Source organism: Rana temporaria, chromosome 1 (genome assembly GCF_905171775.1).
Source record: "Rana temporaria chromosome 1, aRanTem1.1, whole genome shotgun sequence".
Classification (NCBI taxonomy): Eukaryota; Metazoa; Chordata; class Amphibia; order Anura; family Ranidae; genus Rana; species Rana temporaria.
Window position 1 is genome coordinate 562,656,876 of NC_053489.1, and position 19,736 is coordinate 562,676,611.

Here is a 19,736-nt window from a genome sequence, read left to right on the forward strand (position 1 = left end):
GTAAGGACATGATGTCTGCACAATCAAACAAAATAAAATAGCTCAAACATGGTCAATAACCAGGGTCTCCAAACTTTGGCCTGCAGGCCAAATTTAGCCCAATACAGTATCGCATCCAGCTTACGGCTAGGGTAAAGGTTACCCCACATGCCTTCTTTATCCAAGTCAGTTAGTTGCTAGGACCACAAGTGTAAGGGGACTCTGGCATGGAGGGGGGGGGGGCTGGGGAAGATTCTTATGTATACCTGCCATTGTTATCCTGATGTAAAGGAGGGCTCTAATGGAGACCCTGATGTAAGAGGGGCTCTAATAGGGACACTGAAGTAAAAGGGAACTCTGATGAACAGGGGGACATCTAAGGTGGACTCTGATGGAAGGTAGGCTCCATAGGGGAACCGATATAAGGGGAGCTCTGATTGGGACCCTGATGTAAGGGGGCTCTGCTGGGGACCCTGATGTATGGAGGAACTGATGTAAACACAGGCGTGGATTTTGATATGTTTTACTAAAGTTCTCTCTTTTTTGTTTTAAATCATATGATTCCAAAAAGTATCAACAACAGACAAATGCATCACATTTTGGTTAATTTAATGAGGTGGTGCATAGTAGTTATTTTCTTTGGGTCAATCAAGCAATGTCACTCAACCTGATTAGATATGAATTTAGTAACTGTTGTTTTATTTTAGGTTAATTTGGCTATTTGCCATTGTTAGACTAAACACTCCATTACTCTGCTATTGGCAGCCAGCGAGCCTCTGTACCCTTTCAGTTTGTTTGCTCAGTGACTTTTATGTTGATAAGAGGAAGTAGTATCACAAAGAATGGAGTCATAAGAATAAATATTTTATCGCATGTACATGAAAATGTCACTGTCACCTTTTTTAGATGTTATTCAAGAGGAGTAAACATTTTTAGATCAATAGCCAATAAAAGAATATTGAAGGTGCAACAACGAGAATTTCTAGAAGAGTCAGAATTTCGTTTTTGTAGTAGTTACTTGGCACTACAGACTGTACATACACATAAATAACAGTTTTCAAGAACACTGGGCATGGGCTTAGCCCACCAATCTTCTGTCGATGAAGCCCAGTGTGTCCATCTATTTTATTGTTGTGGGATGATAAAGAATTATTTTTGATGAAATTCTAAACAGGCTTCATACATGTATTTGTTTTGGCACCAGGGTCGGGACAAGGTGTGGGCAGGAGGTTTATTGCAGGGATGGGGGCCCTGTGCCCGTTTCTTTTGCCATCATTGCCAACTCTAACCCTAAGGCAATGGGGCACAGTTTGGCATGTCTCGGCATTGTTTGGCACAGATGCAGTTCAACTTTGGAGGTTCAATTAGTGCAATGTAATTACTTTGTTGATTCTGTTAAATGCAAATATAGCAGTGTTTGATGCAAAACAACAACTGATCATTGCTCCAACCCTGTGTAACACTATTAGCCACCTGTTATTAAAGATAAGCCAAATAAATTAACTTTATGAAGCAGATAGTTTATTGTTAGAAATCCTTTTGTTGCTATATATAGACCTCATAAAACTTGCTAATGAAACATCGTCCTTTTTCAGGAATTTATTAGGCAGCTTAACTGTAGTTTGATGGAAAGACTTTAAAAGGGAAATCAGTGTTACTTGATTTAGGATCAACAATGTAATTCTAAATTATGAGACTGAGACTGTGCGGTGTACCTACAGTATAAAAATAGAGTCACTTTCTGTGCTATTTGTGATCTGTAATGCATGTGTGTGTGGTCCCTTTTTTAAGCATAAATGTGAACTAAAAAGAAAACAGCTGCCTACATTTTAAAGTGTGTTAAAGTGTTTATTTGTAGTTACTCATAAGAATTCAGCAACAGCTGAAAGTAATGCTGTACCAGGCAAGGCACAACAATATAAATGCTTGACAGTTTAGCCTGTGTAACATGAACACAAACACTGTCCTTCACCTGCTGATATTCTGGGGAATTCAAGAAAGCAGCGTGTATACAAATAAATACAGAATAAATGCATGTTAATAAATATATATCTGGTTTTCCAGGCAGCCTGTCTGGGCCTATTTAATTGCTGACCACCCACATAGTGAAGTATACAGATCTTGGTGCAGATCCACGTACCTCTGCGCCGGGCGCAGCGTATCTAAGATACACTACGCCGCCGTAACTTTGTTCTTTTTTTTTTAATCCTGAAAGAATTTGCGCCGTAAGTTACGGCGGTGTAGTGTATCTTTGGCAGCGTAATGGTGCGCCATTCAAATCTCTGTGATGGGGGCGTGGTTTATGTTAATACGTCGTGACCCGACGTAAACGTTTTTTTTTTAAATGCGCATGCGCCGTCCGTGGGGGTATCCCAGTGCGCATGCTCAAAATTAACCGGGAACAAGCCAATGCTCACGACGGTGACGTCATTCTATGCAAATCCCTATTCGCGAATGACTTACACAAACAAGGTAAAAAATTCAAAATTGTACGCGGGAACGACGGCCATACTTAACATTGAGTACGCCTCATAACAGCAGCTTTAAGTTACTTGTAAGGCCCCGTACACACGACCAAACATGTATGCTGAAACTGGTCCGCGGACCAGTTTCAGCAGACATGTTTGGTCGTGTGTGGGCGCGAGCGGGCCGAATTCCAGCAAACATTTGCCCGCCGGGCCTTTTCCCAGCGGACAAATATTCCTGGACGTGTTTTAAAACCGTCCGCTGGAATCCTGCCCGCTCGGACATGTACGGTCGTCAGTACAGACCTACCGTACATGTCCAGGCGCCTGCCGTCCCTCGCATGCGTCGAATGACTTCGACGCATGCGTGGAAGCCTTTAAATGGCAGGCCCGCCCACGTCTCCGCATCATCGCCGCGGCGACGACGCGGACACGCCCCGCGTATTGTTTACGCGCGGACTTCTGTACGATGGTGTGTACAACCATCGTACAGAAGCCCTCTGGCAGACATGTACGGTGAAAACGGTCCGACGGACCGCTTTCACCGTACATGTTTGTTCGTGAGTACCCGGCCTCAGTGTCAAAACTGCTATGTTTTGACCTGATAAAAAAAAATACATATTTCCTGCATCAAAGTACATTTTCTTCTATAAACTGAAATGGTTTCTCTTATTTCCAAAAGTTCAAGTGATGGACAGTAAGCTCAATTGTAAGCTTTAATTGTCATTCTATTTGCAATCTTTCGGTAAGCTGACATTTATAAAAATACAACTATATTTACTCACACAGTTAGTGGCACACTATTAAACTTTGTCATGCAGTTAAGCAAATTAAAGCCTATTGTTATATTTTGGATAGTTTGCCCACTGTATATTACAGAGATTAATCTTATAAAAGACTTAACATTTTTAAGGTAACGGCAAACTTGAAAAATATAAAAACTGCATGCAGAATGGTGTTACCTTAACCCGCTGAGATTGTGTATCTTGCCTGGATGTGAATTTGGTTAGAGGAGAGAAGTGGGATGCAGAAGACTGATAAAGTGAAGGTGAAGACGTAGAGACAACAGGATGACTAGGAGGAAGCTGGGAAAAGGGTACAGGATATCTTTGTGTTCCAGAAGAAATAGTGGAGTTTTTAAATCTTTAGAAAAAACGGGACATCAAATACCCAATGTTCAAAATTGTATCTCTTGAGAATTTGGAATTACTTTGCTTTTCCATTGAATAATTCACACGTACAAAAAAAATGTACGTATTCAACATTATATTTATGCATTGCACAATACCCTTATCTGAGCTTGGGCTTTTTTTTACCAAAGTATAATGATAGACCAGATCAAACAGACTGAGTAGATTTTAAAATGAAGGCCCCTTTCACACTGGGGCGGGAGGTGCGGTGCTTATTTTAGCGGCGCTATACCGTCAGAATTGCGGAAGTATTCGGCCACTAGTGGTGCGGTTTTAACCCCCTCTAGCAGCCGAAAAAGGGTTAATACTGCCCGCAATGCGCCTCTGCAGAGGCGCATTGTCGGCGGTATAGCTAAGGTTTCCCATTGATTTCAATGGGGAGGATCGGTAAACACACCGCTCCAAAGATGCTGCTAGCAGGACTTTTGGAGCGATCCTGCTAGCGCCGCTCCAGTGTGAAAGCCCCCGGGCTTTCACACTGGAGAAACAGCATCCACTGTTTAGGGTTGGTTTGCAGGCGCTATTTTTAGCGCAATAGCACCTGCAAACCACCCCAGCGTGAAAGGGGCCTAAGGGATGAAAAAGTTCTAAAAGAACAGTACTAGTAATTGGTGGTAAAATGCAGCACATTAGCTGGTGGGACCTATAGCCTAACCTTGAGTGGAATGGCAGAATTCAGTACTCTTAAATAATAATTTATTTTCCACTAACATCCGTTTTTTTACTAGTGATTAGAAGATCTCTACTCAAACTATTTGAAGATCAATGTAAAATCATACCCATGTATGCAGCAGGTGAATATCCAATTATAATGTTCATATGATTTTTTTTTCTAACTTTGCATCCCCATGATTAACCACTTAACTCCCGCCTCCTGCAGATATACGTTGGCAGAATGGCACGGCTGGGCAGAAGCATGTACCTGTACGACCTCTTTAAGTGCCCAGCCGTGGGTCGCGGGCGCGCGCCCACGACCCGGTACAAAGCTCCGTGAACGCGGGACCCGCGGACCCGATCGCCGCTGGAGTCCCGCGATCGGTCACTGGAGCTGAAGAACAGGGAGAGCTGTGTGTAAACACAGCTTCCCCGTTCTTCACAGTGGCAGCTTCATTGATCGTGTGTTGCCTAATATAGGGAAACACGATCAATGATGTCACACGTCCAGCCACGCCTCCCTACAGTTAGAAAAACATATGAGGTCACACATAACCACTAGGGGGCGCTGTAGGGGTTAACGCCTAAACTGCACTGTCATTTTCACAGTAAACAATGCATTTTAATAGCATTTTTTGCTGTCAAAATGACAATGGTTCCAAAAATGTGTCAAAACTGTCCGATGTATCCGCCATAATGTCGCAGTCACGAAAAAAATCGCTGATCGCCGCCATTAGTAGTAAAAAAAATAATAATAAAAATGCAATAAAACTATCTCCTATTTTGTAAACGCTATAAATTTTGCGCAAACCAATCGATAAACGCTTATTGCGATTTTTTTTACCAAAAATAGGTAGAAAAATACGTATCGGCCTAAACTGAGGAAAACAAAACGTTTTTTTATTATATCTTTTTGGGGGATATTTATTATAGCAAAAAGTAAAAAATATTGAATTTTTTTTTAAATTGTTGCTCTATTTTTGTTTATAGCACAAAAAATAAAAACCGCAGAGGTGATCAAATACCACCAAAAGAAAGCTCTATTTGTGGGAAAAAAAGTACGCCAATTTTGTTTGGGAGCCACATCGCACGACCGCGCAATTGTCAGTTAAAGCGACGCAGTGCCGAATCGCATTACATGCATAAAGGTCCGGGTCTTAAGTGGTTAAATGCAGAAGAATTCCTCACTGAAGTCTATTAGGCTGGCACTTATCATTTGTGAGAACTTAACAAGGAAAATGACTGAAGAAAATTCTCATGGAGTTGGATGTTCTCTATGGCTGAACTATGGTATGCATGATTGTACATTCATTCTTAACCCTATAACTTTCCACCTGAAGCCAATTTATAGTTTTTGGTGAAGGTCATAACTAGTTATAAAAAATATTTAAACAAAACACTGCTTTGTACAAACACACAACACAACATGGAGTAGCTTGATGTTAAGCACTGAAATACCTCAGGATTTATACTGGGTGAGTACTCTTCATGACTTATAACAGGCTGTGCTATGCTTTCTACTGGAGGTTTTATATTGTCACTTGTCACATCTTCCTCTATGTAGAGTCTTGGATGCTGCTCTGTTTGGGGCTCACACCTATAAAACCCTGAATCTTGACTGTTCAGCTGACCTCCTTGGATGATGGTTACCAGTTCTTGACAAATCTCTTCTTCCTGTTCATCAAGTGATGCCAGGTTTCTTGGAGATGATGACCCAGTTGTACATTCTGAAACAACAAGGTCGATCCCAGGAGTCTCTGATGTACTTCTGTGGTCAGAAAAAACCTCTGAGACTTCTTTGGCGCTTATTGTCCCATTTGAGTCTGTCTGGTCCAGGTATTTGAACTGCTTCTCATTCTCAATGCTATCAATATAAGTTCCAGAGATGGAAGGGGCAATAAGCTCCTGAATTACAGGAGAGGAAAGCATTGTATCTGAAAATGGTGAGGGTATTGTAAGATGATGACCCGACGAGGTCTTTGGAGGTGTAATAGGAACAAAATGACCATCAAGGGAAGTGACACCATGTGCAGAACACTGTTCAGGTTGTAATACTGTTAATGGCAAGGCATCGGGTTTTTCTACTTGGGCTAGAAAGTGGTCAGGAAAAGGTGGTGGAGTTGGGACATGTGTGATTGAAGGTGAACAGCCGACAGTCAGTGACAACCATTCACTGGTCAGAGCTTCAAAGTTCCCTTTACTAGAGTCTGTACAAGAGGTTGGCCTGAGAGTAAGGGGTGGAGTACGAAGTCTTTTAGTGGATGCCAACTTTAGAAATAAAAAAATATGGTTAAGAAAAAAACAACTGTAACACAAAATGTTAACAGAAAAAGAAATGTATAAGATATAAAAGATGACAAAGTATATCATTGTGCAGGTGCACATGCCAGAAACTATTCGTACATGAAACCAAAGGAGCAAGAGAGCTATTTGAAAAGGGTAACTTTATCAGCTGATAGACAGCGCTTTAAATGTCAAATGTTGAGAGATGCCTGAGTCATCCTATTCAAAGTAGTAGTATGAGTTTCATGATTGAGCTGTGGACTTCTTCTACACACATGTTAAACTGGAGCTCTGAAAAAGTCTGGACAGCATGTAGCTTTACTCTGAAGACTGTATCAAGTGTATTAGTATTCTGATCTACTTTAAACACCAGCTTAGTTGTTATAAATCTTAACCAATCCATTGGTGCTCATTTATAAATACAGATTAAGCTAAAACAATAGTGTTGCTATGTTCTTTAAATATATATTTTATTTCGAAATATAAAAAAAAAAACCCTCTCAGGGTTATATTTAGGAAGCAGTGATTCTGACATTTACTAAACATTTGCTGCAAGTAAATCTTTTTGGGTGTATATGTTTTATAAGACAGTGATTGATTCAACACCAATGAAGGTTTTGTGAAAGTCACAGTCACTGCTTTATAAGTATGCCCCTTAGTGTTGAAAAACAAACTGTACAAAAATAAACTTTACAGCATTTAATAATATGTACAGCGCAGAAATGATCCCCACCTTAAGCCTCCGCCATTAAAAGTAGAAACTAAAAACTAAACCTAACAAGACAACAAAATATAAATATAAAATAAAAAATGTAAATAAATAAATATATTATATATATCCTTTCTAATGGACCATAATGGGACATTGCATCGCAATAAACATAATGGGGTTGATTTACTGGAGAGTGCCAAATCTGGTGCAGTTGTTCTTGGTAGCCATTCAGCTTCTAACTTCAGCTTGTTCAATTAACCACTTGACCTTCAGCAGATTTACCCCCCTTTAGGACCAAGGCATTTTTTGTGACGCTGTACCCAAATAAAATTGATGTCCTTTTTTTCCCACAAATAGAGATTTCTTTTAGTGGTATTTGATCACCACTGCATTTTTTAGATTTTTTTTGTGATATAAACCAAAAAAGACCGTCAATTTTGGAATAAAAACAATACTTTTTACTTTCTGCTATAAAGCATGTAATTTTTTTTTTCTAAATAATTTTTTGGGATAAATTTAGGCCAATATGTATTTTGCGATTTTTTTTTGTTAAAAAATCTTAATGGGCGTTTGATTGGAATGCGCAAAAGTTATAGTTTTCACAAACAATGGCATATATATACTGAGATTTTTATTTATTTTAAAAAAAAATTACTAGTATTTGCGGCGATCAATGACCTATAGCAGGACTGCGATACTGTGGTGGACATTTGGACACTAACTGACACTTTTTGGGAACCAGTGACACTAATACAGTGTTCAGTGTTAAAAATATGGACACTGGATGGGAAGGGGTTAAACATCTAGGGCAGGGATAAGCAATTAGCGGACCTCCAGCTGTTGCCAAACTACAAGTCCCATCATGCCTCTGCCTCTGGGTTTCATGCTTGATGCTTTCAGAGTCTCGCTATGCCTCATGGGACTTGTAGTTTGGCAACATCTGGAGGTCCGCTAATTGCTTATCCCTGATCTAGGGTAATCAAATGTGTGCCTAGCCAATGTTTATGTGTACTTTGTGTGGTGCTTTGACTGGGGGGAAGTAATAGATTTTATTCCCTGCTTTGCAGGGAAAGAAAATCTATTACTTCCTCACTGTCCTGTGTAAATTCATGACAATTGCCGGGGGTCAGCAGTAGTCCATTGGCTGGCACCCAGTAATCGACATCTGCTGTGTTATATCACTAGGTACATGATCTGGCACAGCCGAGCCGCCATATATCTAGGTTATATGATTGGCAAGTGGTTAAGCTTTGACAAAAAAAACTGGAAGCTAATTGGTTTATATGCAGAGCTGCACCAGATTTTGCACTCTCCAGTTTTACTAAATCCCCCCAAATGGGTCTCATATATGAAAGTGAACAAGGGAAGACTTTTCATACACCAACCAAGCAGACTCTTTCTTTATACTCTGGGGGGATGAAATGGAGATGGCTGCTAAAAGGCAGCACACACAGTCTGAAACTTCCTTCAGATACTAGCATGAGTGAGGCCCACTGGGTTCCCACACCAGTAGTGAAAGGGGTAAAGCATGTTTATATAAGATCATATTGTTATTTGTACAGTTAGCACAATCAAAGCTCGCTTATGGTCTATTGTAGCTACTGATAATGAAAAGTCTATCCCAATATTGTTCTCTACAGATTTAAAAATACCAGTAAACCTAAACCAGGTTAATGTGATAAAATAAAGTAAACCCAGGCACCCAAAGGTGGAAACACATATCTGCAGACTTCTTTCAAAACACTGCAGGGATCCGAAATTCCTGGATGAGCTGTAATTTAAATATTTACTATAGAGCTAGAAGTCAGCACTTTGGTCTGTACCTAACCGTTTGTCACCCATCAAATGGTTGGTGAAAGCTCTGACCTCATAGTTGGTATCAGCATAATATAGTGCCCCGAGTTCTCCTTATTGGGTCCTTAGGAAGAAATCTGCAGGTATGTGCAGTAGTGTCTTGGCACCACCACTTCATGTGTTATAATACTGCTCTTAAAGACGGTTTACATCAGAAAAAAGGAAATAGGTATTCCTGCTGTAGGTACTTAGAAGTTTGGGACAGCATAATGGCTTGTCTTTCAGTTAAATGTTACATAGGAGAGCAATAACTAAAAAATGATAACAATATAATTATAATTTAATGATAATTATCATAACACTAGTTTTATTATAGACAGACCCTTTTTATATTACCCATAAAGGGGGTTAAGATAACAGGCAGCTCTGTGTTATACATATTCATATAGTAAAACATATATACGGTAAGTGTACAATTTCGTGGCAACTAATAATCGATATCCTGTTCATTAGCAGAACTAGTAACATTGCAAAGCCCAAGGAATGTTCTGTATGCTTGTGAATTTTATTGACAAAGTAGCTGATTTTTATAGACAGACTAGGAATAGTTAGGAACCCTGTCACTAATGAAAAAATAATATATTTGATAGCACATATAAAACAGCATAGAAGTATCTCGTATATATACAGTACACAAAAACAAAACATTGTGAATCTGACCCACACTGGGGCTATTGAGCACTTTAGGAATGGCCTGTTCCCTAGCTACTCTATTCTCCTGTGATGTCAGAGATCTTCTGCTGTGCCTACTGGTATGGCCTTGTGAGAGCTGGTTTGACACCCTGAGTGCAGGAGAGCATGTCAGCTTGATAGGACAGTGCAGACTGAAAACATGCTGTTTTGTTTGCAACTTCTTCTGAACATGGGGAGTGCGCTCACAAGCCAGCCTCCTTGGTGCACATGCAGGCTGATGCATCATGTAAAAATGGAGAACTGCAAAGTCTGCTGCGTACTGCTGACATCATATACAAGATGGCGGCACCCAGCATTGTTTTTAGAAAGTTTTGCCTCACAGGGATGGAGGGGCCTTTGAGTCAATTTAGGACTAAATTAATTGTTTTTTTTTCCAAAGGAAAAATAAAACAAAAAGTGAACAGGGTCTCTTTAAGGCTGGTTTACATTGTTGCACTGTCAATTTGATCCACCCAAAAATTGTGCATGCGGCTTTGTTGGCAGTGTAGTACACAGAAACACATGTGCATTGGGAAGGTGCGTTGGGGTGCCAATCAGAATGAATGGCACCACCTTTCGCCAATGTGCATAACACAGAAAAACTGTGTGAATGGGGCCTAGGTTAGAACTCCATTTAGCACTAGCTATATCTAAAATTCAATCATAGAAAATCATATTATGGCTGAAACAGTGAACAGCACGAGAACAATCTAACATCTTAACAGTGGTTTCCCGAACTCAGTGTTTTATATTGTGTACCCATTAATCCTTTAGGGTTTTGGGGTATTGTTTGTTTTATGTTCAAACGTTTCTTGTAGTTTTTCACCAGCTTTGCACACACTGGAGGAGGGATTTTGGCCCACTCCTCCACACAGATCTTCTCTAGATCAGTCAGGTTTCTGGGCTGTCGCTGAGAAACACGGAGTTTGAGCTCCCTCCAAAGATTCTCTATTGGGTTTAGGTCTGGAGACTGGCTAGGCCACGCCAGAACCTTGATATGCTTCTTACAGAGCCACTCCTTGGTTATCCTGGCTGTGTGCTTCGGGTCATTGTCATGTTGGAAGACCCAGCCTCGACCCATCTTCAAAGCTCTAACTGAGGGAAGGAGGTTGTTGCCCAAAATCTCGCAATACATGGCCCCGGTCATCCTCTCCTTAATACAGTGCAGTCGCCCTGTCCCATGTGCAGAAAAACACCCCCAAAGCATGATGCTACCACCCCCATGCTTCACAGTAGGGATGGTGTTCTTGGGATGGTACTCATCATTCTTCTTCCTCCAAACACGGTTAGTGGAATTATGACCAAAAAGTTCTATTTTGGTCTCATCTGACCACATGACTTTCTCCCATGACTCCTCTGGATCATCCAAATGGTCATTGGCAAACTTAAGACGGGCCTTGACATGTGCTGGTTTAAGCAGGGGAACCTTCCGTGCCATGCATGATTTCAAACCATGACGTCTTAGTGTATTACCAACAGTAACCTTGGAAACGGTGGTCCCAGCTCTTTTCAGGTCATTGACCAGCTCCTCCCGTGTAGTCCTGGGCTGATTTCTCACCTTTCTTAGGATCATTGAGACCCCACGAGGCGATATTTTGCATGGAGCCCCAGTCGGAGGGAGATTGACAGTCATGTTTAGCTTCTTCCATTTTCTAATGATTGCTCCAACAGTGGACCTTTTTTCACCAAGCTGCTTGGCAATTTCCCCGTAGCCCTTTCCAGCCTTGTGGAGGTGTACAATTTTGTCTCTAGTGTCTTTGGACAGCTCTTTGGTCTTGGCCATGTTAGTAGTTGTATCACACGGTCCGTATTCATCCGATTCCCCATAGGGGAGAGCGGAGGAAAGACAGGGTGGTCTCTGCACAGTGTGCGGGGACCGCCCTGTCCGCCGACAGCTCAGCTGGGATTTATGGATGATCCCCGCTGAGCCGACGGACACACACGAGGCGGATCAATACGGATCCGCTCCGTGTGAAAGGGCCCTAAAGCTGGATACATGTGCAAAAATGCTTGTAAAATGTATCAATATCAAAAAGAATATGCTCTGCTCAGGTGTGAATGCAGACTATGGTTTTGTACACACTACTGCAATTTCAAATGTGGCTTCACCAAACAAAATCATATGACAATGGAAATCCCATTATTTTTAATGGTGCCGGTTCACACTAATGTGACTCAGCAAGGCACAATTTTTGAAAATGTTCCTGTACCACTTTGGTACAATTCCAGCATGATTTTGCCCCCATAAAATATGTAAGCCTTTTTCAACCAGGATTACAGGTTTTTAGTCACACAAAGCCATAGGTTTTCATTGCGCACCATTACATCCCTCTAGTTGCCGGCGTCCTAAAAACGAATGTCATCATCGGTTGATAGGGGAGACATCGAGTACCTGTGCAGCATACTTGTTTGCCCCTCCCCTGTCTCTTTCTGTCAGCACTGGGGTCACATTAGCCGAGTGATGGAGAAGAGAAACATTGGAATACTAGTCGGTACCAATGTGCAAAGGTGTGTTCGATTTAGATCTCCTCTATTGTTGGGTGTCCTACATGTGTGAATGTTTCCGTCATTGTGCAGAATTTTAAAGGGTGCCTTGACTAAAAAAAGGTTGAGAAACACTGGAATATGCAAACCGGATCCAAGTTGCTTTACATAACCAGATCACAGCAGTGTGAACCTAACCTAAAAGGATCAATATTGCCAATCTAAGCTACTCCCCTAATTAGAATTATAAGCACTTGACACTTTTCTAAACTATTTTATATAAGCATGAAAAACCTAAAAAAAAAAACTAAAAAGTTGATAACATTGTTTTAAATGTCAGTATAGTAAACAGGAAGTTACGTGGATGTAGGATTTCTAATGAGATCAACAGGTATTTTTTGCAGAAAATTTACTTGAAAAAAGTGAAAACAAAAGCAGCCACCATATATATGGACTGGTAAGATACAATGTATAACATTTTTGTTCCAGGTTTTAGATATATTTAAATTTGTCAAGGTTTTGGGTGTCTGAGAGCTAATGAATTGTATTATATCAGTTCTACCAAAGCCAGGACACAAAAAAAGAATATCTGATACCACATAAATAATGTATACACATTTATCATTTACAATTATAGTTGGCTTTCCTTGCAATAAAATGTTCCTGGGCTCTAGTTCTCGGTGTGTCCCAGCAGTCCAAGTCTTGTATCCCCCTTTACGTTCATGGCCATAGATAAATTACCTGATATGTGGGCTTTAGAGCTGATTTTATAGACAAAACTTCTTTGTGTATGCCTGGAACAAAAGCTGTATTGGTATGCACTGCAGAGCAGAGTGGAGGAACTTCCCTGTAGAGCAGGGATATGCAATTAGAGGACCTCCAGCTGTTACAAAACTACAAGTCCCATCATGCCTCTACCTGTGGGAGTCATGCTTGAGGCTGTCAGTCTTGCTATGCCTCATGGGACTTTTAGTTCGGCAACAGCTGGAGGTCCGCCAATAGAATATCCCTGCTGTAGAGCACAAGATAAGTTGTGTAGCAGTCTTCATTGTGGAGGTGGAGTTTCACTTGTAACTATTAATCTTCTAACCTACTATGACCTAGAGCATGGGTGCTCAACTTGTTGGCCTGCAGCTGTTGCAGAGCTACAAGTTCCAGCATACCTCTGCCTTTGGGAGTCATGCTTGTAACTGTCAGCCTTGCAATGCATCATGGAACTTGTAGTTTCGCAGCAGCTGGAGGGCCACAGGTTGAGCACCCATGACCTAGAGGGATGACTGCACACAGCCTACATTTTAAGAATTCTGATATCCCAGCTAAACTAAATAGCATCAGAGTTTTTTTTTGGTCTTAACAGGTGAGTACTACACAAGACACCATATGTTTTTACATGCTGAACTACAGGGTTTATGTCTTACTAAGCTAATGGTAACTGTGGGGTTTATTTACTAAAGCTAGGGCAAAATTAGCCACCATTCTGCACAGAAGCCAATCAGCTTCCAGGTTTTTTTTCCCCAAAGCTTAATTGAACAAGCTGAGGTTAGAATCTGATTGGTTTCTATGCAGAAATGAGACTAATTTCTAAAAACTAAAAAAATTGTCATGTAAAAAGGGACACGTGGTTGATTAAAGAAAAGAATAAACTTTACGCAGAACTTTTATGTTTAATCATATAAAACTTTGCTGCTAAATTAGATACTGATTTTAATGTAAAGGTTACCATAAATGGAAGACCATAAGCAATCAAGTTGATCAGATCGTTTTGCCTATGCAAATTTATAGATCAAAACATATGTCAGCAGCCAATTCGTGGTGCTGGATTTACACAGCCGATTGCTACTGCTTGCTATATTCTCTAGAGATGGGCATTACACTTTCATTGCTTGTGCTTTTAGCTTGAAGGGGTCTTAAAGCAGATTACCTTTCCCCCTGCAAGGTAAAGTCATACTGTGTTAGTATGCAATGCATACCAGCACATTATGAAACACTTACCTTGAAATCAAGATTTCCAGCGGCATGTTGTCACCATTGACAAGGCTTCCATCTTCACCCAGTCTCCCATCCAGGTTCGCAGGCTGCTGTTCTTTGAGTGGCCGAGCTGCGATGACATCACTATTGCGCTAACACGGGTATGCCGTCCATAAGCTACAGGGACACTGAATCTCTCCTAAACCACTCACGTTTAGAAGATATTCCATGTACCTACAGGTAAGCTTTATTATAAGATTACCTGCAGGTAGAAGTGTCCAGGGGGACTTTACTACCACTTTAAGAAGATCAAGAGCCAGGGCCGCCATCAGGAATTTACACAGCCTCAGTGCCGCCGCATATTGATAAGCGGGGGGCTGCTAATTGAGAAGTGGAGGGGGCCCCTTACAAAAAATGTTTTATTAAAACATTTAAAACATTTTTTATAAAAAGAAAAAGTGGGGTTGCCATCCAGGGCCCTGGGGACCTCTGGGTCCCTTACAAAAAAAAAAAAAAAAAAATGTAAAAAAAAAAAAAAAAATATATAAAACAGTGGGGTTTCCATCTGGGGACCTCTGGGCCCCTTACAAAAACTAAATAAAAATGATAAAAAAGTGTTGGGGGATGCCGCGCAAGTTGAGAAGTAGGGGTGGCAGCAAGTTGAGAAACGGAGGGGGCTCCTTACAAAAAAATGTAATTAAAACATTTTTTATTAAAAAAAAGTGGGGTTTCCATCTGTGGACCTCTGGCCCCCTTACAAAAAGAAATAAATAAAAATGTAAAAAAAATTATAAAAAAAAGATGGGGTTGCCATCCAGGTCCCTGGGGACCCTTACAGGTACGCCTGTACCCCCCTTATGATCCACATATCATCATACAATGTTATTGTTCCTTTCGTAGGCCTAATATAATTCAAATCCGCATTTCACACATCATTTTTGACTCTACAAAAGGTATATAAACAGCACCATCTACATTTCAATTCAGACTTATTCCTATGTGTGTAACTGTGTGGACATTCTCTGCTGACATCTGTCCCATCTACTTTTCTAAAGTAAACTATGATTCACAGAAAACATCACTTGAAGATTTTCAAGTTCCTGTCGTGACAGCATTATTCTGTGACAAACACCTATAGCAAACATTTGTACACAAGTGACGCCTCTCTGCAGTTGATGCATTAAAAACAGAGAAGAAGGGATGTAAAGATGTTGCTTATAATATGTAATCTTTCTAGTAAATGGAAGCAACCCTCCAATCCATTATTCTTCTGGGCAATCTAAACCTTATTTCTGCTTTTAATTAACGTCTTTGTGTTTACAGCCTTACTCCTATTTATTTGAAAAGAAGAACATTTCTTACCGTGCTTGTGGTCGAGTTGTGTAACCTGTCAGTGGAATACCGATCAGGTGATTCACCAGGGCTTTTAGAGGAACTCTTTTTGATTATGTCAACATAGGAGACAGGAAAAATGCCCTGCCTATTTGTGCCTGGAATTTTACCCTCATACCAGTTCTGATCCACCTTTTTCAGAATCATCACTTTGTCACCCTGGAAAGTGAGGACAAATTAGTTTTCATCTGTAGTGGAAGAAATCATTTAATGTTTTTCTCATGACCACACAACCAGCAGAAACCAAGTATAATGCCTACGGGTTAAACCAAACAGTGAATAAGAATGGTGCTTAATGGGATTGTAAAGCTTGACTTTTTTTTTAAATTAAAGTAACAAACATGTTCTACCTCCCTGCCTTGTGCAATGGTTTTGCACAGAGCAGCCCTGGTCCTCTTCTGGGATCCCCCGTCAGTGACCTGAGCTCCACCCCCTGCTGAGTGCCCCCATAGCCAATGGCTCCTATTGCTGTATCTGAACCAATAAGGAGCAAGAGAGCCTCGACCCTCGTACACACACCTGGATCGAGATTGGGCTCAGGTATGCATTTAGGGGGGCTGCTGGGGAAGCTGCAGGCAGAAGGATTTTTACCTTACTGCATAGAATTCCACTTTAAAGCCAACGTTTAATCTGCTTATATTTGCCTTCTCTGGTTCCTCCTTTCTCCTCTAGCCAGGATACTAAACCTTTCCAATTTCATTACAAACCTTATTTTTAGACCCAGTGAGGCCACCACTACATCACAGCACTCTGCCTCAGTACTCCTCTTAAAAGCCCTCAGCACTGATACAAGCAGTGGCCCGACTCTTGGGAGGAGTTATTCAAATATCAAAATGCCATGATGGATGGCTGTCATTCTGGAGAAGTTTCCATTCCTAAAGGGGCTGCATTTGCATGTAGTTGATCTAGGTAATGTCCACATATGGTCTTAACCTGCTACACCACTGCAGTGCCCACATTACTTATTACTGCTGCAACACTTGTCATTTTTTTCGTTGTCTCGCGATTCATTTATCTCATTTAATGTCAAATCAAATCAAATTTAACCCATGTCTTTCTTCCCTAGCCAGTATCAGGAAGCCTACATCACCTCATACCTAAAGACCAGAAAGATTCGACCCAACGCTCCAGTTACCATCCAATCTCCCTTATCTACGTTGACCTCAAGATTTATACCAAACTACTAGCAGATACATTACAATCTATTATTCCCTCCCTAATTGATTGGGACCAAGTGGGTTTTGTATCCTCATGAGAAGCGCAGGATAACACCATTAAAATCTTGTCTCTTATATTCTATTGGCAAACTCGCAAGTTCCCCTTATGCCTTCTTTCACAGGACAATGAGAAAGCGTTTGATTTCTGAAGACAGCATTGGAGCAAATAGGCCTACCTTTGGAATTCAAACAAAAACAATGGCACGTTATACATGCCCAACGGCTCGCATTAGGGTGAATGGCCTGCTCTCAGCTCCAGTCCGCATTTCTGATGGTATGCACCAGGCCTGTCTCCTTTCACCACGATATACAGTGAGTAAAATAAGTATTGAACACGTCACCATTTGTCTAGGTAAATATATATTTAAAGTTGCTATTGACATGACATTTTCACCCCTATGTCAGTAACAACCCATGCAATCTATACATACAAAGAAACCTAAACAATCAAGTTCAGAAATTAAGTTATGTGTAATAAAATGGAATGACACATGGAAAAAGTATTGAACACATGACAAAGGGAGGTGTAAAAAAGGCATGAAAAGCCAAGACACCAGCTTAAACCCATCAGTAATTAAATGGCAATCCTGCCCCTTGTCAGTGTAAATATATATCAGCTGGGTCAGTCTCAACTGATGACCAATAAAAAGGTGTCTCATTACCAAGGTGTCACACAAGAAACATCTCATGATGGGTAAAAGCAAAGAGCTCTCTCAAGACCTTTGGTTACAGAAGGATTTCTAAACTTCTGAATATTCCAGTGAGCATCGTTGGGGCCATAATCCAGAAGTGGAAAGAACATAATTTCACCATAAACCTGCCACGACCAGGTGCTCCTTGCAAGATTTATGGCAAGGGGGTTGAAAAGAATTATCATAAGTGTTGTCCAAAAATCAAGGACCACTTGTGTAGAACTTCAGAAAGACCTGGAATTAGCAGGTACAATTGTTTCAAAGAAAGTAATGCACTTAATCACCATGGCCCGTATGCTACACGCAAGACTCCATTGCTGAAGAAAAAGCATATTGAAGCTTGTATAAAGTGTGCTGCACAACATTTAGACAATCCTGTGAAATACTGAGATAATCTAGTCTTGTCAGATGAGACCAAATTGTAATTTTTTGGATGCCATAATACACACCATGTTTGGAGGTCAAATGGCACTGTAAAACACCCCATACCAACAGTGAAGTTAAATCTGCTTATCTACCAGGATGATGAAGATGAAATGAGGGTGGACATTTCAGCAAGACAATGATCCCAAACACACAAGAAAATACAGCTGCTAGAATGGCTCAGGCAATCACCTGACTTGAATGCAAAAGAAGATTAGTGGAAAGAACTAAAGATCAGACTTCATAGGAGTAGGCCCATGGAACCTTCAAGATTTAAAGTCTTTTTTTTTTTGTGGAAGTCACACCTGAGCAATCCAAGCGACTAGTTTCTCCATACAGTAGGTGTCTTAAAGCTGTCATTAACATAGGATTTTGTACGAAGTATTAAATAGATTTCAGTTAGCGTGTTCAATACTTTTTCCATGTGTCATTCCATTTTATTACACATAATTTTCTGAATGTATATGTTTTAGTTTCTTTGTATGTATGGCTTGTATGGGGTTGTTACCGACATGTGATGAAAAGGTCATGTCAATAGCACCTTTAGAAATATATTTACCAAAAAAAACGATGACATGTACAATACTTATTTTACCTGCGGTATATTATAGCAATGGAGATCTCCTGCTGCATGTTACTAACCCGCACATCACCTTCCCCTCCATGTTACAGGAACTTGACCACCAGCAATTTTAAAATAAATTCCTCAAAATCTCAATGCCTGGAGTTTTCGTTGCCCCAGGCACCCTAGACTTCTTGGTCAAAAAGTTTTGTGTCAATGGGCATTGCCCTCCATCGAATACCTGGACGTACAGATCCCTTAACAGCTTCACAAACTATATGAACTGAATTACCTTCATGTACTGACTGCCTTACAACAACATCTCAAAACTTGGTCATGCCTAAAAGATTCTTGGATGTGGTGGATGTCCCTCTTTAAGATAAAAATCCTTCCTAGATTCCTATATGGTTTTTAAAACCAATTCAAATTCCTGCTCTTTCGATCCGCATGTTCAGTACTTCTCATATTTCTCTGGCCAAGATCCTTGGCTTGCCGTCGCTATGATATTCTGGTAAAATGCAGTATTGATAGCGGTGCTGGACTCTCCTACCTCAGATTCTATCACTCTGCAGTGGTGTTGTGTAGGGTCTTGGATTGGTTCCATCGCAGTTCCTCTAAACAGTTGGTTCATCTCGAAATTTACATTTCTCAGGTACCATTGACATTTCTCGCCTGGATCCAGCCCACAGATTGCCCACCACCGCCTACACTGTCCATTTGGGAAAGGGCACTCAAGACATACAGCATTTCCTCTTATCCTGGCCCCATGATCCTGGGAAACCCAGAGTTTCCACCTGGATTGAACACTGAAGTCTCCCTCCGATGGCGAGCACCGACTCCATCACCGATCCTACAGGCATTTGATCCAACTGGGTTAAAACTGTTGCGAGACATTGCGCCCTTCACGGAGGCTAGTGGCTGCCTTAATTTCAACTTCCACACTTTTATGACATGCTTGACAAGGACTGTGTTCACATCGACCTCACCTAATTTGAGGAGCTATGCCTCACTGACACATAATGTCTTTGTGCTGTATCCACACTCTTTGGCATCTTTTTATCGAATGCATTTTGCAATCACCCATTTCACATCCAAGACTGGAAGCCAGAGCTGGGGACATACTCCCTCCCCAAAGGATTAGAACAAAGTCTTTCTTCTCACTTTCAAACTAATGCTAGCTTCCCAGTCA

At 40.9% G+C, this 19,736-nt stretch overlaps 1 protein-coding gene across 21 annotated transcripts in view; it reads right to left on the reverse strand.

Moving 5' to 3' along the window:
• The window catches only part of SORBS2 (sorbin and SH3 domain containing 2), a 396,754-nt gene that overhangs the window by 22,170 nt on the left and 354,848 nt on the right, over positions 1-19,736 (reverse strand). For 19 of the 21 annotated variants that reach the window (XM_040334275.1, XM_040334288.1, XM_040334284.1 and 16 more), the window contains 3 exons: positions 15,624-15,812; positions 5,747-6,556; positions 3,407-3,529 (listed from right to left, as the gene is read on the reverse strand). In XM_040334275.1, coding sequence (XP_040190209.1) covers positions 3,407-3,529; positions 5,747-6,556; positions 15,624-15,812 — 1,122 coding nt within the window. The remainder of the gene's footprint in view (positions 1-3,406; positions 3,530-5,746; positions 6,557-15,623; positions 15,813-19,736) is intronic. The other 2 variants (XM_040334305.1, XM_040334308.1) reach the window with 2 other exon arrangements.